The sequence below is a fragment of the Crocuta crocuta genome, unplaced genomic scaffold (genome assembly GCF_008692635.1).
Source record: "Crocuta crocuta isolate KB4526 unplaced genomic scaffold, BGI_CrCroc_1.0 scaffold96, whole genome shotgun sequence".
Taxonomy (NCBI): Eukaryota; Metazoa; Chordata; class Mammalia; order Carnivora; family Hyaenidae; genus Crocuta; species Crocuta crocuta.
In genome coordinates this window covers 3,236,223-3,259,814 of record NW_027531522.1, presented here as the reverse complement: position 1 = coordinate 3,259,814, position 23,592 = coordinate 3,236,223, and the positions used below count along the sequence as shown (strand labels likewise).

Sequence of the window (23,592 nt, the reverse complement as noted above, 5' to 3'; positions counted from 1 at the left end):
AATGCGGCTCAGGAACTGAATTTTTCGTGCATTTTCAACTTCACTTTAATAGCCACATACGGCCACTAGCTACCATGCAGGGCAATGACACAGCCAGCAGCCCACCAGGTCCTACTTGCCTGTTCACAGGCTATTGGAAGCGGGAAGCCAGTTTGCCTAACCAGTTTTGCCTCCCCAACAATCCTCCTTTAGGGAGCGAAACTTCCTTTTCCACTTGGGTAAACCCTTGGGTAAACCATATTGTCTCCTGAGATGGGTGCATCCATCTGGCTTGGCTTGCAGCGGGGGTGGAAGAGAATTACTAGATGGGACTGGTCAGAGTCTGCCTTGAGACTCTTGTAGGGACTATTGGAAAGAGATGCCCTAAGGTTGCTCTAGGGGGAAAGAGGATGTTCCTGGAAATTAAACCTTCAGAGAGGAGGGCAGAAGCAGGGGATGGGCAGTTTTTCCATAACATTATTTGAGCACCTAGATCCAGCTTTGCCTGAAGTCTTTCCTGTCCTTACAGTTTGTGGTTACATGGACCAATAAATTCTTTGCACTAATGCCAGTGTGAATTAGATATGTATGGCTTGTCCCAGAAAACATCTGATTTATATACACTATACTGTCTACTTAGAATCCCTTTGTATTTCTTGCACACACTGAGAACCTACTTTAAAACCCAGCACAAACATCACTTCCTCTGTGAAGCCTTCCCAAAGCTCAGAGGCAGAAATAATTGTTCCCTTTGAGGAATTTACGTACCTCCTGTTATATGTTTATCTCTGCACTGAACAAAGTATCTTATGGTTTAGTTTATAATCCTCCTCCATTTACCCCTCTTTCCTCTCTGTAGTCTCAGTGTCCAGCCCACGGTACTGACTCAAAAATTGTTTGGTTAAATTGAAGATGACATTCTTTTTATTTTTTTATTTTTTTAAATGTTTTATTTATTTCTGAGAGAGAGAGAGAGACAGAGTGAGCAGGGGAGGGTCAGAGAGAGAGGGAGACACAGAATCTGAAACAGGCTCCAGGCTCTGAGCTAGCTGTCAGCACAGAGCCCGACGCGGGGCTTGAACCCACGAACCGCGAGATTATGACCTCAGCCGAAGTCAGACACTTAACAGACTGAGCCACCCAGGCGCCCTGAAGATGAATTTCTTTTACTTTAAGTTATTATAGCCTAATATTTTATGTAGTTTGTTGCTGCCTTTATTTGTTCAAATAAGTATTTTATTATGGTGAACTACATGAAATTGCTGATATTTGACATTTGGGGCTCCAAAACTGGCAATTTCATATTGTCCAACATAATAAATACTGATAATTATTATAGATTCTTAAGGGCACTTTATCATATCTGAAATCTACAGTCCATGGACAGAAAGCTACAAGNTTCTTCTTCTTCTTCTTCTTTTTTTTTTATAGAATCACAATGCCACCATCACACTAACAAAATTAACAGAGTTTCTTAAAATCATTTAACATCTCTTCCGTATTAAAACTTCTCCAACTGTCTCAAAACATTTTTTTCTAACAGTTGGTTTGCTCGAATCAGGATTCTTTTTTTTTTTTTTTACNGCACAGAGCCCAACGCGGGGCTCGAACCCACGAACCGCGAGATCATGACCTAAGCGAAAGTCGGACGCTTAACCGACTAAGCCACCAAGGCGCCCCTATGTATTTTTAAAGTTTATTTATTTTGAGAGAGAGAGACAGCAAGAGCAGGGAAGGGGAAGAGAGGGGGAGAGAGAGACTCCAAAGCAGTCTCTGTGCTGCAACCACGGAGCCTTATGGCCGGCTTGAACCCCCAAACTGCAAGATCAAGACCTGAGTCCAAACCAAGAGTCACACACTTAACCGACTGAGCCGCCCAGGTGCCCTGAAATGCTAAGTTAGCAAACACTTAGATTGCACTCATCTTGGGCCAGGCACTATCGTTAAGTGCTTTACAAGGGATCACTTTGCTTCATCTTCATAACAAGCCTAGGAGGTGGGTCCTACGCTGATCCTCATTTGACAGATGAGGAAACAGAGGCAGAGGGGATCAGTATTTTGCCTCCAGTCACCTAACGATTAAGAGACAGAGCCAGGATTCTAACCCAAGTGGTCTGACTCCAAGTTCCTTGTTCTAAAACACGCATTACACCAACTCTTAACCACGACGCTGTGTTGTGCTAGCGAAACTACTGTCGTCCGTCCAGCAAATGTAACTCAGAAACTGCGTATTGGTGCGAGTGCAAGGAAGCGTCCCATCCACCTCTTGCTACAGGAAACCGCTTTCTGAGCTCAGCGACGCGAAACCACAACTCTGCTCCTGGGCTCCGGGAATCAGGGAATTAAGACAGGCCTGGGGGGATGGCTTGTCTCTGCTCCACAGCGCCTGGGACCTCAGACGGCAGGACTGAGCGGCCGGGGGCCGGGTGACGAGGAAGTGGAGTGTGGTTGAGCCTGGGGACCAGGCATCCACACGCAGGGCGTCTGAACTGCGCGAGCCTCTCACGGCTCAGCAGCTGCACTCGGAGGGTGACTCCAGAGAACACGCGTCCCACGGGTAGAAGGCGGAAGCTGCGAGGCTTCTTCTGACCTTGGCTCTGAACTGGTGCGGTGTCGCTGCCTTCACCTTCTCTGCTTACAAGCCAGGCACTGAGGCCCGGCCACGTTCAAGGAGGGCGAATCAGCCTCCCCTCTCTGTTGAGGAGAAGCCCAAGGTAACTCACTGCACGTGAGTGAGACACCGTCGTAGCCACTTTAGGAAACACAACTGGCCCAGAGCCAGAGAGGCCGTTGACAGTGCAGAGGGTCCTGGAATATCTTCAGCTCTAAGTTACCGAACGGGCAACTGACAGCGGCTTAAACCATAAGACGGGAATCAATTACCTCATGAAACGAAAGGGCCAGAGGCCGAGCAAGTCCAGAGTGATTAGGTTGTTTGCTGATGTCATCAAGGAGCCCAGTGCTTTTCTGTCTTTTCGCTCTGCTCCCTGTAGTGCAGCCAAAGTGTCTCACCCTTAATTTGGGTTGGCTGCGGCAATCCCGAGCATCAGAAGGAGGCAACGATGTCAAGCAAAGAAAACGAAGAGTGTTTCTTTAAATTACAAAGAAGAACCTCCTCCCCCAGCTTATAGCCAACTTAGCTTCAGGTCACATTGGTCAGGAACCTGACCTTGTCTGTGTTCACGCCGTCTCTGGAAAGGAGGAGGCAGGGAAAGAGAGGACCCAGCATTTTGTGAAGAGAAGTGGGAAGTGCTTCTGCTAATAAAAAAAAGGAAGAGGGAGAGTCACTCTTGAGTCACCAGTGTCTGCCACAAGCGCGGGCAACCGTCCATTCTTTTGGCAAATATTAGCTGATTGCTAATTACACATCAGGGGCAGTGCTAAGCGGCGGCAGAGCTGGGAGAACCACGATAACATGCCTGCCCTCCTCAGGCTTACAGTCTGGCGTCGAACAGAACATGCAACACGCAGTTACATAATTAAATACAAATGTGGTCAGCGCCGAGAAAAAAATGCCTGTAATCAACGCACAACTTGCCGTAATAAAACATTTCTTCCGGAGGCTTACCGAAATGAAAGAGATTACAGTCACAAAATCTAAACTAAGTACAAGGTCCTTACGAAGCCTGAAAGGTAAGCACTGGAAACAGTGGATCTTCCTACCGCGCAGGGGAACGAAGCACCGCATCTGGCAGATGGACGCATCCTCAGCAGGAGAAAAGTTACTCCACCGAGGGTCGAGGGTTGGAGGCCGGTTATTCATCAGGATTTACAACAGTGACCCCTCTGAGACTAGCTAGCCTTCCCTCCAACTGCACGCTCACCAGACAAACCTTGGATCATTTCCTTACTCACCTGGATACCAGGATGGAATTTTCCAGTCTCCTTAAAGTTGCATCTGTACCATAAAGTGTTATTTTGGCCAATTTAATGTGAGTGTGAACGGTGACCTGAAAACTGGGCAAACAGCTCTTCAAAGCCCAAAAATACAGACGGGGGACGCACAGTGAGCCTAGCTCTGGGTGCTCCGAGGACAGCGCTGAAAACCCACCTTGTACATTCCTTTGATAACAGCTATGGCGTCAGCCAACTGCTGATTATAGCATTTTCTTATGATGTCCTCATTCTGCAAACCAAAAAATAAATACAATGAGCACCATAATGTATCTTCAAATACAGCTCTCACACCTACAAAGGGACTCAGTATAAAGCCATCATCCAGATCATCACAAATCTTGTGAGAGCTTAACGTGTAACCATTTCTCCTATGCAGAAGTATGGGACTGCATTCAACCTGTACTTACACTTGACCAAGCAACAGAGAACTCAGGCAGGTAAAATAAATACAGACAATTTCAACGTTTTCTTTCACTTTACATATCAAAGTCTTTTTAATGTTTTCCTAGAATTGATTTTAAAAGTAGTAAAATCTACTTATAATTCATGTCCTGTCCTTATACCTTTTGAGTGGGATATGCTCATAAAAGGAAATCTAGAGCCACTAATCCATAAACCAGAGTCATTTTCTGATTAACCAAACCAGTTGACCGTTGTTTTGGCTAACAATGAAAGATAGTACATTAAAAAAAAANAATTTCTTTTGAAAAAAAAAAAAAAAAAAAAAAAAAAAAAAAAAAAAAAAAAAAAAACCACCTCACAAATCTTGATTCTGATTTCAATCCTGATTCCAGCATGGAGTGCAAATACCAATTAGGCCTTAGAGTCATTGAGAATTGGATTCCAATATCATTGTGCCACTTCAATCTGTCTGACATGAAATAGGTTACTTGACCTCGGCATCTCAGTTTCCTTATCTGTATATCAGGGGTGTTCGGGTTTCATTTAAGCATTGATTTAGGGAGGAAACACATTTGAAACACTCAGGGTGCCTGGGTGGCTCAGTCGGTTAAGTGGCTGACTTCCACTCACTGGGCCTCACAGTTCATGAGTTTGAGCCCCGTGTCAGGCTCTGCTGACAGCTCGGAGCCTGGAGCCTGTTTCGGATTCTGTGTATCCCTCTCTCTCTGCCCTTCCCCTGCTCATGCTCTGTCCCCGCCGCTCTCTCAAAAATAAGTAAACATTAAAAAAAAATTTTTAAACGCTTAGTGTGGCTCTTAGAATGGTGGAATCAATACAAGATGAGATTTTTGTTTTATAGTTGAGAAATAACAGTACCTGTTCTTTTCTTTCTTTTTCTTTCTTTCTTTCTTTCTTTCTTTCTTTCTTTCTTTCTTTTTTTTTTGAGAGAGAGAGAGAGAGTGCAGGAGTGGAGGTCAGGGTTAGAGGAGAAGAGACAGAATCTCAAACAGGCTCAATGTGTGGAGCCCAATATGGGGCTCAATCCCACGACCTTGAGATCACCACCCAAGCTAAAATCAAGAGTTGGACACTCAACCAACAGAGCCACCCAGGCGCCCCCAGTACGTGTTCTTAATGAGAGATATAGATGCTAACCTGACCAAAGATTTTAGGAAATTCCTGGAAACAACAGAATTTTCAAGCCTTTGGCTCTTACAGAGATAATAAGCACAAATAATGTATAAAATTGGGCTTAAGAGTCATATCTCAAGCATCAAACTGTCTGGCTGGAAAAATAAACTCTGCTGTTTTTTTAACTGGTGCCCTTGAGCAGGTTAATGAAACTTTCTGGGCCTCAGTTGCCTCATTTGTAAAAGAAGGATAATAACGGCACCTACTTTATGAGGTGAGTGTGAGGATTAAATTAGTTTGTGTCCAAAGTACTTACCAAGTTAGTAAAGCTATTATGTGTATCATCTATTATATGAGACACAACATAGGCAAATAATATTGCCATCATGAGTTGCTAAATGCAAAACTGGAGTACATACCTACCTAAGCACGAGATCAAGCCATATGAAAGAAAGGAAATGAGAGAGAACTTGTACCTCTTGATAATGTTTTTCGATTGCTAGGATCCTGTCATGTAGAGTAGTGAAGAGGTTGAAAGACTCCTCTTTAAGACGGTCTTCAAACTTCAACTGAAGCAATTCTCTGAGGAACCCAAAATCCACCTCAAGAGATCTAATAACCTAAAAGTGGAAAAATATACATTATTGCAGAGAGAAAAGGCGCTCTGTGTAAAGGTTCTAGCACCTTGCCTGATTCTGGGCACAGAGAAGCAAATTTGGCCACTCCAAGGTATGCCTCTTTGGCAAACTGATTATTTTAGGCTGATTATTTTTAAGAAACTGCAAACAAAGGAGAAGCTCTGAAAACTGAGTATAAGCTACCCTTTTATAAGAGACATTTACATTTATAAGGGAAATCACCACTTGTAAGGGTGTCTCTAGCTGTACCAGCAAGAGGGGGATGATTCAAAATCTCTAGAAGCTCTTTTTTATTTTAAGTTTATTTATTTATTTTTGGGAGAGAGAGAGAGAAAGGGAGAAAAGGAGAGTGCACATGAGCAGGGGACAGGCAGAGAGACAGGGAGAGAGAGAATCCCAAGCAGGCTTCATGCTGTCAGCTTAGAGCCCAACGTGTGCGACTTGATCTCATGAACCATGAGATCATGACCTGAGCCAAGGTCATGAGTTGGATGCTTAAAAAACTGAGCCACCCAGACTCCCCCAGAAACTCTTATGTTGACTTAAGTCTGCATAACGACCATCCGCTTGTTTATTGTGCTTTACCTGGTAACCCCCCATAACTGCACTCTACCTCCCCCAACATCTTCTTTTGTGTTTAGTTGAAGGTGGTATTTAAGGGGATGGCTTCAGCCATTTCAGCGTTACTCAGTTTTCCTGGGTCTCTCCCACATATGCAGGGGGTGTACATGTCACAAAAGTGTTTGATTTTCTCCTGTTAATCTGTCTAACATCAATCTGATTCTTAGACCAGCCAGATGAATATTGAAGGGTCGATAAAAATTTTTCCTCCCCAACATGGGGATATGATCTGGAATGCGGTCAGGGGCCTGTCCTGGCTCTTAAAAATACAATGTACATTGGAGGACTCCAGTTAATCTGCTAAATTAACATATGCTAATGAAGTAAGGGAGAGAAGGTTCCTGGTGGTTTCTTCCAATACAGAATAAAATACCTGGGTTATTAACAACAGTCCTTTATCATACATCAAAAGGTACAGTCCAAGATGTGGATTTTTTTTTTTAAATATTTTTATTTATTTCTAGGAGAGAGAGAGACAGCGTGAGCAGGGGAGGGTCAGAGAGAGAGGGAGACACAGAATCTGATAAAGGCTCCAGGCTCTGAGCTGGCAGTCAGCACAGAGCCCGATGCGGGGCTCGAACCCACGAACTGCGAGATCATGACCCAAGTGAAAGTCGGACGCTTAGCCAACTAAGCCACCCAGGCACCCCAAGATGTGGATTTTAAATCAGAAAAGATCGGCAAAAATTAATATTTGTTGTGAATTTACTAGCCAAACATTTAAGTACATGGCCAGCATGTTGACTAAGAATCATTTCTGATCATCATCAAAACATTCACTGTATTTTTGTCTCCTACCATCTATTTAAAATATATTCAATAGGCAATCTTCTCCTGCCCTGAGTGGAAACTTTAGGCAAGTCCATGATTTTCCTGCTCTTTCTTGGGACTAGAAAGTCCTACCATCACTCAAAACAGAGCCTCAAAGTGGCATTTGGAAGATGACTACTGCGAGTCAAATACTTGCAGCTTCATTCATACGTAAGACTGGATGATCACTCCTACTCCTTCCTCAGCCCCTATGGATCTAGAGTTCTTTCCTCCTTCTCTCTGCTGCTGGGGGGCCCACCATCCTTTTAGATGCCTCTACTGGATAGGACTCAGAATGACCCCAAGACAATGCGCCTGCTCTCTCTCTCTTTCATAGGGCACATATGGTCCTTGGGAAACAATCACACAATTCCTCACCCCAACAACCCCAGACATGCAGACTGATCCAAACGTAGCCACCCCATCTTCTTAGCTTCCTTACACGTGGCTGAGCACCAGTCCTCTGTGTCTTCCAAAAGCAGTAAACATACTTCAGTTTCCAGACAAGCCTGCCTTCCTAGCTTTGAGTTGAGGAAAGATTGCTTCTGGTAACTCCTCTCCTATGAAGAACATGGCAATGGTGCTTTCGCAGTCACTTCAGGAATTCTTCCTCTTCGCCTCCTGACTCCTTTATTTTTCTTATCCTTGATCTAACTCAAAAGCTAAGAGTCACTGATCTGATATGCAAATTTCTTTTGCAAATTCTACAATTGGGATCAAACTCACTTTGGAATTTGCTACCTGGTAGACCAGCATCCTCATTTTAGTATCCTAAACCTAGGGGGAAGGTTTCATGAAATAGGTGAGGATACCAAGACTTCAAGAGGTTAAGTGACTATGGAATACGTTACATGGCCAGTAATGGAAGGCTCAGATTTGAACAGTCATGACTGACGCATACTCCTTTTTCTTTAGACCATGCTGTCAACTCATAAAGGGTACCATGTTGAAAAATCATTTAAAGAAATGTCTGAGGGGTGACTAGGTGGCTCAGTCTGTTAAGAATCCAACTCGTAATTTTAGCTCAGGTCATGATCTCACAGTTTGTGAGATCAGGCCCTGCGTCCCACTCTGTGCTGACAGCATGGAGCCTGCTTGGGAGTCTCTCTCCCTCTCTCTCTCTCTCCCTCTCTCCCTCTCTCCCTCTCTCTCTCTGCCCCTCCCTTGCTTGGGTGCTTTTTCTCTATCAAAATAAATAAATACACTTTAAAAAATATCTGAGAGCAAGTGAAGTCTTAAGGAATTCCTTAAATTCCAGGAACAGGCAGAAACGACTTTGCCTTTAGAAGAGCCAGGCCTATATGGTCTGTATATTCTGATGGAGGGAGGCACGGGACCCCTGTGTGGCCAAACAAACTCCACTAGACCTACGACTCCTACTATACACTCTACATAAGATACGAACAAAACACAAATGACTACGTGAAGGCACTGGAGAATAAACAGAAGCAGGAGAATCCTAGAGAGGATCTGAAAGTTGGCAGAAGGAACCGATGCAGGACAAGATATAGAAATTTTGACACTAAATTCAGACGCTATAAAATCAGGTGTGCATGTTCGTATTGGAGGCAACCATTAAAAGAATAAAGATAAAGTGATTAATTACCAGCAGAGGAGAGAATAGGAACTAAAGAATGTATCAATCCAATGAAAAGTAGGGAGGGAGAAAGAAAAGAAGAAAGCTGAAGGACAATTACAAAATAAGTTGGCAGAAAAATAAAAATATATCAGTCATCACAATTAAGAGGAGAAACTAGCTGTTAAAAGAAATTATTAGATTGGATTTTCTAATATTTATTTTTGAGAGAGAGAGGGGAGAGTGTGAGTGGGGGAGGGGCAGAGGAATGGGGGTCTAGAGGATCCAAAGTGGGCCCTCTGCTGAGGCAGAGAGCCTGATGCAGGACTGGAACTCATGAACCATGAGATCATGACCTGAGCCGAAGTCGGACATTTAACTGAGTGAGCCACCCAGGAGCCTCGAGACTGGGTTTTTAAAACCTGATATACATATTTTGTAAAATACATACTTAAGACACACAGAAATGAGGTCAATGTAAGAATGAGAAAGGCTTACCAAACACTATACCAAAGAATGTTGACATAGGTATATTAGTACTGAACAGAATGGTAAAAATATAGAAATAGATATAGATTCACATACACATAGATTCCTATACACATATATACATACATATATACACATATACATATATTCACATACATACACATACACATATACATATACATACATATACACTCTCAACTATTAACAAATGCAGATTATTTTTAATTTCCCACATCCAGGGCACAATGACAAAGACTGACCTCACGTGAACACAAGCTGCAAACAAACACCCAATAATTTGTCTCACAAAGAGTTTTTACTGACAACAGAGGACTGAAGTTAAAAATCATCAGGGGTGCCTGAGTGGTTCAGTCGGTTGAGAATCCGACTTCAGATGTTTAAATAAACATTAAAAAAAAAAAATGCTCGCTTCTCTAGAACTACCTCCAGTTACAGGGGTCAAGTGATACAGTTAAGGCCAATGATAAACAAGCTGGAGTTTTCTACAGGGTTTTCTGCTTTCTTAACGTGGCCACCACCCCTCTCTACTTCTCTCATCCTCTCCTTCCTCTATGAAATGCAAATGGAGACTGGAAGTGGGGCAGCCATCTTGCTACTATGAGGTCAGAAATAAGAAAGCAAAAACCATGCACTAATAATGGAGATTGGAAAAGATAAAACAAGTTTGGTATATAGATAACAGCAGAGAGCTACTACCCTATTTACAGATTGTCTAACTCTAATTGACTTATTTAATTAAGCCAAGATAGTTGCATTTTCTATAAATAGAGCTATATGCCATCCTAACTGATACCAAGATCCAACTCAAGAAATTAGAGGAAGGAAAACAGAGAGAACCCCAAAAAGTAGAAAAAATTAAATAATAAAGATAAGAAATTTATGAGCTAGAAATAAAGATATGATGGAGAGGATTAATATATCTAGAAGTTGGGTCTCTGAAAAAAATTAATGAAATAGATAAAACTGCCAAGATTCATCTAGGAAAAAACAGAAACATGCAGACAAAATTATAATTTTTAAAAATATATAATTACAGATACAATAAAGATTTAAGAGTAATAAGAGAAGATAATAATTTAAAATTTTGGCATACTGAATACTTTTTAGAAAAACATAATGTCAAAACTGACCCACAAAGATTTAAGAAAATCTTAATATATCCATAACAAAATAAAAATAGCAATAAAAGTAGGCATGCTGAGTTTTACAAGTGAGTTCTAACAAACAGTGAAGAAACAGGTAATTCCAATCTCATGCCAATTATTCCAGAGAAAAGAGTAAGAAACATCTCACAACTCATTTTATGAAGGTAAAAAGACCCTGGTGCCAAGATTGAACAACAATAGTATAAGAAGAAAAGGGGCGCCTGGGTGGCTCAGTCGGTTAAGCATCTGGCTTTGGCTAGGGTCATGATCTCACAGTTGGTAGATTCGAGTCCCAATGTAGGCTCTGTGCTAACAACTCAGAAACTGGAGCCTGCTTCAGATTCTGTGTCTCCCTCCCTCTCTGCACCTCCTCCACTGATGCTGTCTCTCTCTGTCTCTCTCTCTCTCTCAAAAATAAACATTAGAAATTTTTTTTAAAAAAAAAGAAGAAAAGAAAAAATTATAGGACAGTCTCTTAGGAACATAAATGGAAAACGATCATTGGTAAAATTATAGCAAATGATGTAGAAAGCAAAAAGAAGTATTAAGGTCCAGTTGGGTTCACTCCAGGTTTACTATTCAAAAATCAGTTTTCCTCAACATCACTCATCATGAGGAAAATACAAATCAAAACCACAATGAGATACCACCTCACACCTGTCAGAATGGCTAACATGAACAACTCAGGCAACAACAGATGTTGGTGAGGATGTGGAGAAACGGGCACCCTCCTACACTGTTGGTGGGAATGTAAACTGGTACAGCCCCTCTGGAAAACAGTGTGGAGGTTCCTCAAAAAATTAAAAATAGAACTACCCTATGACCCAGCAATTGTACTACTAGGTATTTCTCCAAGGGCTACAGGTGTGCTGTTTCAAAGGGGCACATGCACCCCAATGTTTATAGCAGCACTATCAACAATAGCCAAAGTATGGAAAGAGCCCAAATGTCCATCGATGGATGAGTGGATAAAGAAATGTAGTATATATATATATATATATATATATATACAGTGGAGTATTACTCGGCAATCAAAAAGTATGAAATCTTGCCATTTAAAACTATGTGGATGGAATTGGAGGGCATTATGCTAAGCGAAATTGGAAAAAGACAAATATCATATGACTTCACTCATATGAGGACTTTAAGATATAAAACAGATGAACATAAGGGAAGGGAAGCAAAAATAATATAAAAACAGGGAGGGAGACCAAACCTAAGAGACTCTTAAATATAGAGAGGAAACAGAGGGTTGCTGGAGGGGTTGTGTGAGGGGGGATGGGCTAAATGGGTGAGGGGCATTAAGGAATCTACTCCTGAAATCATTGTTGCACCATATGCTAACTAACTTGGATGTAAATTGAACTATAAATACATTTAAAAAAAAGATTACAGGGATTAAAAAAATCAGTTTTCCCCACATCATTACATAAAGGAGAAAAACTGTATGATTCAGTAGACCCAGGAAAAGCATTCAAATCCAGTCAATCATAATGTTATTTTAAATGCCTCTTATTAATTAAAAATAGAAGAAACACCCTTAATCAAATTGATTTAAGCATATTGTATCAGAATTCGGTTCAGCTATATGTTAAAAATCCAAATAACAGAAGTGTAAATGAGAAATTGTTTCTCTTTCACTAGAAAGTGATGTGGGCAAGCAGGGGTGAAAATGACACAGGTCCCTCCCATTTTATCACTCTGCTGCATACACTGCCTCAAAATCTCGGTACAAACGTTAGCACCCATGGTCTAGGCACAGAAATAAGGAAAAGGAAGAAAGGGAAGGGGAGGAAGGGGAGCTGGAGAAAGGACGGGAGGTAGGGAGAAGGGGAGGAGGAAGAAGTGACACAGCAAAAAATAAGTGCACGTGAATTGTTCCTTACAGAAGATTCCCCCAAACTGCCACATGTTTCCACCTAATTCCACTGCCCAGAAGTTAGTCATCTGGATGTGCCAAGTTGCAAGGAAATAAAGTTATAAAACTGGTCTGAAGGCATTTAGAAAAGACAGTAAGTTGGCAAGTATGTTAGAAAATAACTTTCAAAAGTTACGAGTGGGGGTGTAAATTGGTATAATCTCTGTGCAGGGTGATTTGGCAAATATCCTTCAAAATGACTAATGGATACATCCTCTGACTCAGAAATTCCACTTTTAAATTTATGCCACAAATTTGCTGGCCTATGAGTATGTACAGAATTATTCATTGCAGTAGAAGATTTAAGATAACCAAAGATACACATATTATGATATGATATACTTTTGAAATAGGCAAGGGTATGGAATGATTTTCAAGTTATATTGTTGAGTGAAAAAACAAAGTACACAAGAGTATTTCTAGTTGCACGATATCCCGTGTGACAGTTTTATTGATTGAGGACTTTAATAACTCTTGATACCCAATGTGTATGAAATGTGCTGTTTCTTTGCAATCAAGAAAGATCCAGAGGAAATATGATGGAATGTCAAGAATTGACAAAGTTGTATGATGGGTAGCCCAAGTTATTCATTAGAGTATTCTCCACATTTTTCTACACGCCAAAAATATTTTACAATTTTTAAAAGTATCACAAATAGAAAATGTTCACAGATGTCAAAAGAATTTCAAGGACAGTAACAACACGGTTTAGGAAACACACATGAACACGATGTAACTATAAGCACTAGTTTATACAAATTATTTTTAAAAATACAGGTGTCATCCAATTCAACTTGTAAAAGATGCTAATATTTAAATTTTTTTAATCATTTCAATTCTGTGAAGGAAAGAGACATTAAAGGTAAACATTACCTAAAATACCTAAAATAATCTCAGACGTTTCAAGAGAAAATCCAGATTTACCTGTACTAGCTTCTCAGTAGATGAACTCAACTCTTTTAATGGTAAAATTTCACTGGAATCTGTTTGAGTAGCATGGTCTGTGCTGAAAAAGCCAACCTTCAAATCATCGGAAATTTTAAGTCTGGAAAAAAAGAACGGAGATTAAAAGTGCTTTCTATAATAGATATTTCCTTTAATGTGTGCTATTACACATTTTTTTGTGTAAATCATGTTACATATATTTTTAAAGTTTATCTAGTTTGAGAGAGAGAGCATGTGCGGGGCAGGGCAAAGAGAGAGGGAGAGAAAGAATCCCAAGCAGGTTCCGCATTGTCAGCGTAGAGCCTGACATGGGGCTTGAACCCATGAACTGCAAGATCAGGACCTGAGCCAAAGTCAAGATTTGGATGCTTAACCGACTAAGCCACCCAGGCACCCCAAATCATATTATATTTTAAAGATTCGAAGTGACTGATGAGGTGAAGAGAGCTCTGAATTATCTGCTCATGACCTAGGGTTTTCACTAGGACTCTGCACTGTGGCATATTGCTCTAGGGTACTCATCTTATTTCCATTTTCTGAGATATGATCAGTTTGAGCCTCCTTTTAATATCCTCTCTACTGTTTTACCTGTGCTACTGCTTAAAGCCATTGTACATTATACACAGGCATATCAAGCAAAAATACTTTAAGACAGCGGTTCTCAAAATGTGGCCAGAGGACCTCTGGGGTTCCAGGATACTCTTCCAGGGAGTTGACAAGGTCAAAATTATTTTCATGATAGTATTAAGATTTTTGTTTTTAGAGAGAGAAAGTGCACAAGTAGGGTAGAGGCAGAGAGAGAGAGAGAGAGAGAGAGAGAGAGAGAGAGAGAGAGAGACTCTTAAGCAGGCTCCATGCTCTGGTAGGAGTGGATTCCACACCGGGCTGGATCCCACAACCCTGGGATCATGACCTGAGCCAAAATCAAATCAGATGCTCAAGCAACTGAGCCACCCAAGCACCCCAATAGCATTAAAATTTTATTTGCTCTTCCACTAGCATGCTCTCACAAGTGTTCGGTGGAGTTTTCCAGAAGCTATAGGCTATGCAAGTACATGACATGAAGGTAGAAGCAGATTTGAGAATTCAGCTCTCATGTGCTAAGCCTGGCACTGAAAAGGTTTGCAACAATGTAAAGCAATGACACTGTACTCATTAAAGTTTTCGTTTTGAAAAATAAAGTTCATTTTTCTTTAAAATGTGTTCACATTAACATAGAATAGAATATTGATATTAACACAGAATTGGTTTACCATTATTTTAAGTGAATATATGTATATTCTTAGCATCTCCTTTTAAAATTCTAATATGGTTACCATGAATAGTCATTAACTAAAGCTCTTTGAGGTCCCCAGTAATTTTTGAGACTATAAAAGTTCCTGAAACCAAACAATTTGAAGATTCTTCTTTGAGAATCTACCATACTGTACTGGATTTTGATGCCATTTCTTGAGAAATCTGAGTTGAGGTATTTGTAAACTCTTCCTACAGACTTTTTTTTTTTAATGTTTTTTATTTATTTCTAGGAGGGAGAGAGAGACAGCGTGAGCAGGGGAGGGTCAGAGAGAGAGGGAGTGACAGACTCTGAAACAGGCTCCAGGCTCTGAGCTGGCAGTCAGCACAGAGCCGGACGCGGGGCTCGAACCCACGAACCGTGAGATCATGACCTAAGCGAAAGTCGGACGCTTAACCGACTAAGCCACCCAGGCGCCCCTCTTCCTACAGACCTTTAATGAAGGGTATCTTAAATAGTAAAAAGAAAGCCAATTTTCTGGATTCACTTTCTTTTCAATTTGATCGAACTCACCACAACTACCAGCTTCTAAAATGTCAGCTAAAAAAAGGAAGCCACGAAAGCCCCAGTGGAATCACCAGACTCTTCAGGGCAGGCCCGGAAGAAGACAGAGTGCTTCTATTTTCTGTTGTCTGCTGACCAGCTGACCCTCATGGGAGCACCCCATGCAACCCTTTCCCTCCTTTTTATTTGCCGGCAGAGGCTCACATTTATCTCCCCCGGAAATCAGGGCAGGGTGATCATATTCCCAGTGCCAGGGGTAACTCTCGTCTTGTCTCCAACACAGAGATCCCATTCTGGGCGGATGTCTTCGGGGAGGTTATGGAACTTGGTTCTGGCATGAATGACATGAGGAAGGAAGGATCTGTTGGGGCTTGTGGGAAAGCTTTTGACACTCTGACACCGACATCGGCACCAGAGGAGAGTTTTCCTCTGTGACTCTGAACACTGCCTTGTGTGCAAGCGATTCCAAGAAATGCCACGGCCATCTGGTGACTACAAGTGGGGCCAGCCAGAGGGCAGAGCTAGCACATAAACGGTGAGCGTTTAAAGAAACAAATAATTTTGACCGATGACTTTGTTTAGCCATTGAATCAACTAGATCTAAAATCTGTCATACCTCTGGTCTTCCTGCATCATATAGTAAATGCAACAATTGCTGAGAGTGTCTGCCAGTCACAGCTGAAGGCATCCTGGTACTCTAGCTATGTGATATGATATAAATTACTTACCCTTTCTGTGCCTTAATTTCTTCTTATCAAAAATAATAGTACCTATTTCATACAGTTATTGACAGGCTTAGTGTGTTAATACCCAGAAGTACTTTGAATGTGCATGTCACATACTAAGCCCTTAAGAAATATTAACTGCTGCGGCTCCTGGGTAGCAAGCGTCCGACTTGGCTCACGTCAGGATCTCACGGTTCGTGGGTTCGAGCCCTGCATGAGGCTCTGTGCTGACAGCTCAGAGCCTGGAGCCTGCTTCAGATTCTGTGTCTCCTTCTCTCTCTGTCCCTTCCCCCACTCGCTCTCTGTCTCTGTCTCTGTCTCCTTTCCCTCAANGCTCTGTGCTGACAGCTCAGAGCCTGGAGCCTGCTTCAGATTCTGTGTCTCCTTCTCTCTCTGCCCTTCCCCCACTCGCTCTCTGTCTCTGTCTGTCTCCTTTCCCTCAAAAATAAATAAATAAACATTAAAAAAAAAGAAATGTTAACTGCTATTGGTGCTGTGGTGGCAATTGTTACCATCACTCTTATAATGAGGTATAGTTTTTTTCATTATGTTTGGAAAAAACCATTGAAGTATAGTAATATTCAACCAAGAAAGGCTAAATTTAAATTTATAAAATTTTAAACATTTAATATAATGATTTTCAATTAATCCCCCTAAATTCTGAATTCATCTTCCACACGCTCATTAATATCAGACTGATGACAGATCTCATCAGTAGCATCACCCAGATGGGGAGGGAGCATCAGTAATGTTGTACACCTCAGTTTCAACGAATACTTCTGGTGTTTTGCCTTAGAAAATTGTATTCTAGATTTGGTCTAATTTCATTTCAGGAGGCTATATCTTTTTCTCACTAACACAGTCCTACTGGAAGAGGCGACCTCCTTGGTCTTTGAGTGTCTCTGTACGTTCCTTCTGCGTATGCCAAGAATGCAAACTCCTGACCACTCTTTCCGCAGGCCATTCCTCAGAGTTGAGTTTGCAGCAAGCAATCTTGAAGAATGAGGTAATGCCTTTCCTCTGACAAGAAGCAGACTGACACTTTTTAGTATAAAATGTGGCAAGCTCAGGGATGCCCTCCTTACATGCAACACACTGTGTATACAGGTATCTATGACGGGTCTTCAGTGTTACCCTCATGGCACTGAGGGGGCATGGCAAATCAACGCAAAAACCGTGACAGTCTGGATACTGCTTTTGCAATGACGATAAAGTCCTTTGTCTCTGACCCAGGAGTCTTGTGTCTTCTGCTAACAGCCGTGAAACAAGCAAACTTAGCTTATAAGTAGGGTAAGATCTCAAACGCTGCAGAGTCCTTGACAAATACCTGACCCATAAATCCTCTCAATAAATGCCTCTTGTATTGAATTTTTTATTATTTTATTTTTGTAAAATTTTAAAAAATTTAAGTAATCTCTACATCCAACACGGGACTCAAACTCATGACCCTGAGATCAAGAGTTGCATGCTTTTCTGACTGAGCCAGCCACACACCTCTGTATTGAATTTTTTAAGACTGAGATATAGGAATTAACTAAAAAGATCATCAATATTTAAAGCTTTGTCTACCTACCATTTACAACCATTTCTGAAAATCATTTGTGAAAACCAGCACTAAATTATAATTATTATGTTAAAATTCAGTATATTTTACTACATTGTAGAAATGGATGAATCATATTATCTATGATAAAAACTTTTTTTAAATGTACACTTTAAAGCAGTTTATAACAAATAAGAGAGAACTAATTTTTAAGTGATGATAAGATAAAATTTCAGGGAAAATGTTTTTGATACTTTTCAAGGATGACAACTATTACTGATGACAAATTATACATGTGGCAAGCTTTTTTCTAGAATACGTGTTGCAGAAATTTTAAAGAAATTCTTTTTTACACAGTTTGAAATCTTTTTTTATTTTAAAAATGCTTTTATTTTTGAGAGAGAGAGAGAGAAAGAGAGCATGCACAAGCTGGGAAGGGGCAGAAAGGGAAGGAGACACAGAATCTGAAGCAGGCTCCAGGCTCTGAGCTGTCAGCACAGAGCTTGACTTGGGGCTCAAATCCCCGAACGGTGAGACCATGACCTGAGCCGGAGTTGGACGCTTAACTGACGGAGCCACCCAGATGCTCCTGAAATCTTTTAAAACATGAAATAAAAAGAAAATACAATGTTTACATACAATGGAATATTATTCCACCATTAAAAAAAAGGTAATTCTGCCATTTGTGGGACAACATGGAGGAACACTGAGGCCATTATACTAAGTAAAATAAGTTAGACAGAAGAAGACAAATATTGTACGATCTCACTTACATGAGGAATCTAAGAAAGCCAGACTCACAGAAGCACAGAAAGGAATGGTGTTTACAGAGGCTGAGGGGTGGGGAAATGGAGAGATGTTACTCAAACTCCTAATTGTAAGAGAAATAAGTTCTGGGATCTAATGTGCAGCATAGTGGTTACAGTCAACTGTACTGTATTGTGTACTTGAAAGTTGCTAAGAGGGTGAATCTTAAATCTTCTCACATGCACGCAAAAGTAATTACGTGAGGTGATGATGTGTTAACTAACTTTATTGTGGTGACCATTTTATAATAAAAACATATACCAAATCACATCATACACCTTGAACTTATACAATGTCATGTGTCAATTATAAATCGGTGAAGCTCGGTGGGGGGGGAAGAAAAGGGAGATTTTGTAATACCTACTCACAAAATAATTTTTCTTAATGTTTATTTAGGGAGAGAGCACACATGCCCAAGGGGGAGGGGCAGAGAGAGAGAGAGGGAGAGAGAGAATCCAACCAGGCTCTGTGCTGTCATAGCACAGCCCAACACGGGGCTTAGGCTCACACACTTTGTGATCATGACCTGAGCCGAAATCAAGAGCAGGACGCTTACTGAGCCACCTGGGAGACCCCAATAATAATTTATTGCAAAGGGAAGAATGGTAAGTTTGTGATAGAGAACCCTGGCAAACACCAACCCAAAAAGGTCAAAGTTAACGTACCAAAGGGGAAACAGATTGAAAAACATTTGCCCACTGAAGTTAATGCCCTGGAAAGAGCACATCTCCGTTTCTGGGGCATTCTTGCCAAGCATGTATAACCTGAGTCTGCTTATAAGAAAGCGTCAGATAGGGGCGCCTGGGTGATTGAGCGAGCGACTTCGGCTCAGGTCATGATCTCACGGTTTGTGGGTTCGAGCCCCACATCGGGCTCTGTGCTGACAGCTAGCTCAGAGCCTGGAGCCTGTTTCAGATTCTGTATCTCCCTCTCTCTCTGATCCTCCCCTGTTCACATGCGTGCTCTCTCTCTCTCTCTCTCAGAAATAAATAAAAAACATTTTTAAAAAACCTTTAAAAAAAAAGCATCAGATAGAGCTGGTTATCCTACAGAATTTGAAGTCGATACTTTTTAAAAGTATGCAGGGAGAAGCTAAGGAACTCTTTTGCACTGAATGTATCTGAAGGGCCAGGATTGCTATACGCAACATACATTCCTAGTTAGGATCCTGAACAGCAAAGGAAAAAGGTGTTGTTAGTACACTTGGCACAACTTGAAGGGGCCTGTTGTAGTGTGGGGCCGAAGTTGGTCTCCTGACTTTGAAAGCTGTGTGCTGGTTATATGAGAGCATTTCCATTTTAGGAAGATCGCACTGTAATGGTTAGCAGTGGTGGGCACTAATTCGATAGCTTGCTCTCAAAATGTTCTATAAAGACTAATGATGATGAGTGTATGAGTTTGTGTGTGTGTGGATGTGTACAAAGGGGGGGGACAGGCAGGAGGAAGAGAGAGGAAAGGCAAATATGGTAAAATGTTAAGAACTGAAGAATCTCAGTGAAGGGGATATGAACGATCTTAGTTCTGTTCTGGCAACTCTTCTGTGGATTCAAAGTAATTTCAAAATACTTTTTTTAAGTAAGCTTCATGTCCAGCAGGGAGCCCTATGGGGGCCGGGGGGGGGGCTTGAACTCCTGACTGTGAGATCAAGAGCGGAGCTGGGGTGCCTAGGTGGCTCAGTCGGTTGAGCGTTCAACTCTTGGTTTCAGCTCAGGTCATGATCTCATGGTTTCGTGAGTTTGAGCCCCACACTGGGCTCTGTGCTGGCAGCACAGAGCCTGCTTCGGATTCTCTCTGCCTCTCTCTCTCTGCTCCCCACTGACTTGAGCTGTCTCTGTCTATCTCAAAATAAATAAACTTAAATTAAGAAAAAGAGAGAGAAACATCAAGACCGGAGCTGAGATCAAGAGTCAGATGCTAAACTGACTGAGCCATCCAGCCACCCTCAAAGTAAATTCTTTTTTAAAAGTCATGTGCGTTCTTCAAGCAAGCTCAAATTTCACCAACTTCAACCAGTAAGAATTGTCAATACTTTAGGTCTTAATGAACAATGAAATGTGACTTTGGAAGCAACATAGACCACACCTGTAGATGCTACTTCAAACTCATTTTCCAAGTCACAGGTAAGGCGGTCAGTTTTTATGAGAGCCTGGAATAAAAGACACCTAGACTGTAGGGCAAGGTGCTTTTCCACGTGGATCTTATGATCCAGCAGATAAGATGGCTCTCAAGAGTGCCTGTGACAAACAGGGATGATCTGTGATCCTGTGGCAAGCACCACTAAGAAGGTCACAGCAGAGACCTCTAGGATTTTAGGGCAAATCTTATGCCTTCTTGAATGGAGAACTATGATCCTTTTGAGAAACAAGCCTGGCTTGCTACTGAGCCTGGAAAAGACTATGTAACCATGAGTCATCAGGCCTGAGTTTCCCATGACAAACTGGGTTTTATCTGACCCACCGAACCATAACATTGGGCATGAGCAGCTTCAGTCTCATAAGATGGAAGTGACCTACAGGAGACCAGGCTCTAGAAGGGAAGACACGTGTAAGGGACAGGTAGCTCCAGCTGCCTTGCCTCTTCCCCTTCAGTGCATGGTTGCAGCCTCACGGGAAGTTCTGTGTGATCATTTGATTGAGGAAGAAGAACTCAAGCCTAGTTAACAGACCGTGCTGCCATCTGAAGGGGATATCTCTAGTCCCACAGCCCTGCTCAGGGGTGACCATGAAGGACAGCCGTGAAGGAAAATCCTTCTACCGAATAGAATTTGAAGTAGCACATTTGGTTGTTTACATTTTCTGGATGAGAGACAGCCAGGATTGTGTATCTGTATTAATTTACGTTCTGTTGCTCAAGTTTTCAGTGGATGATGGTCAGGAACTTGGAAGGAAGAAGACGGAGAAATTGGTGACAAGAAAGTCTGGGGAAGAATTCTATGGATGTCCTTTTAAGAACAGGTACAGGCTATATAGATACTTGTGCCCGATGAGAATGCTCACCAAAGAGAATCCACCACAGGGAAAGTATTCAGTGATCAAGTAGGCAAAATGACACCCTCTGTGGACAGCAGCTCGATAGTTTCTGCAACCAACCCAGTGCTCATTCAATGGCCCTTGAACCAAACGGCTATGGTGGCAGGGATGGAGTTCAACAACATGGACTTCCCCTTATAGAGGCTGGCGTGGCTGCTACAAGCATTGGGTGCCTAATCAGCCAACAATACAGATCAATTCAGAGTCCCTNTTAGCCAGCCACCCGGTGGCAGCTTGATAACATTGAACCTCTTCCATTATCCTCACTGGGATAGACATAAACATATTCTGGATATGGATTTAATTGAACGGATACCTGGCTGCTTCGTGATCCTTTTGCCATTGAACCAAATGGGAGAGAATGGGATCCGGCTGAAATGGTTGATTCTTATTCTAAATCTCTAGAAATTTAACAAGGCAAGGACTTAAACCTTGGTTAAGTGGGTTGTTGGTATACAATGGAGTCAGGGAAGACTGGGTCTGGAACCCAGGGGATTCTCTGGGGTGCTTCTTAGCATTCCATGCTGACGGGAAGCAGAATTTGCCACCCCAAAATATGCCTCTTTAGTGTAAGGATTATCATGAGCTAGTTATTTTTAAGGATGAGCAGGGACAGAAGCTCTGAAAACAGAACAGAAGTTGCCCTTTTGTAAGGGACGTGTACATTTATGAGGGTTCTCTCCATTGGTAAGGGTGTCCCAAGCTGTACCAGCAAGAGAAGGAAGACTCAATCTCTAGAAATTTAACAAGGCAAGGACTGAAATCTGCATTAACAACCATACCCTTCTTTACTGTGCTATGCTTGGTAACCTCCCATAACTGGCTCCCCTCTCACCCTCCAACATCTTCTTTTGTCTTTTGGTGGAGATGGTATTTAAGGTGGTAGCGTGGGCCATTTTGGGGAGTTACTAAATTTGTTTGGGTGTCGTCCATGCATACATGTTATTAAACTTTTTTTTTTAAATTTTTTTAATGTTTTATTTATTTCTAGGAGAGAGAGACAGCGTGAGCAGGGGAGGGTCAGAGAGAGAGGGAGTCACAGACTGAAACAGGCTCCAGGCTCTGAGCTGGCAGTCAGCACAGAGCCTGATGCGGGGCTCGAACCCACGAACCGCGAGATCATGACCTAAGCGAAAGTCGGACGCTTAACCGACTAAGCCACCCAGGCGCCCCACATGTTATTAAACTTCTTTGTTTTTCTACTATCAATCTGTCTTTTATTACAGGGGTCTCAGCCAAAAACCTGCGTAGAAGGGTATAGGGAAGGGTTTTGTTTGTTTGTTGTTGTTGTTTAAAGATTTTAAATAATCTCTACACCAACGTGGGGCTCCAGATCACAAGCCTCAGATCAAGAGTCACATGCTCCACTGACTGAGCCAGACAGGCCCCCTGGGAAAGTTATTTTTGAGAACTCAGGACCTTCAGGAATAAAGATGCTGATCTCCCAGCTAAGTAAAGAACCTCAGTCTGTCTACATCTTTCAGCAAACTTCTTCCACACAACAAGCTCTGGCCAGCCCTCTGACAGGCTTCTCTGCCACCAGCCATGTTTTCTCCCAAGAGGCCCTAATCTCTGCCTTGGACAGGGATCGGGTGGAAGTGAGGGTCTTCTAAATTCTTAGTTCCTTTCTCTTTAACTCTCCCTCTGCCCTTGGAAGCACAGCTCCATTGTTCGTTTGCTGCTAGAATACTGTTTAAAGTTATCTTTTACCAACTTTACTGCCTTTTGTGAGAAATAAGCTCACTGACCCAATCAGAGGAGGGACGTGGAGACTCAGCACAGTGACGCGAGGGTTTAATCAACGTTCTTGCAAGAGTGGGTGTCTGATGGACAGGCAGTTAGTTACAGCAGGCAATTTATCCCCTAGCATGCAAGTCCCGCCCCTGATTCCTCATTGGCTCAGTACTACAGAGGTTCCAGCCTTACCCAGACCTCGCCTAGGCCCATGTAAGGCAAAAAGTACATTCCTTGAGGTGCCCCCCAGACTTGAGTTCTTTGGCGCATTCTCATGGCAAAGTCCATGAAAATAAGCCCACAAAATGGAAAGAGGAAGAAGAACCAGGAAGTGAAGTGTCTAAGGGTTTGGGACTCCATTGTGGGGGGTGGGGGGGCGGGAGG

At 42.0% G+C, this 23,592-nt stretch overlaps 1 protein-coding gene across 1 annotated transcript in view; it reads right to left on the bottom strand.

Annotated features, from left to right (window-relative positions):
* The window catches only part of CUNH10orf67 (chromosome unknown C10orf67 homolog), a 168,688-nt gene that overhangs the window by 139,554 nt on the left and 5,542 nt on the right, over positions 1-23,592 (bottom strand). Inside the window, 3 exon segments of the mRNA XM_077772452.1 lie at positions 4,031-4,105; positions 5,886-6,029; positions 13,552-13,672. Coding sequence (XP_077628578.1) covers positions 4,031-4,105; positions 5,886-6,029; positions 13,552-13,672 — 340 coding nt within the window.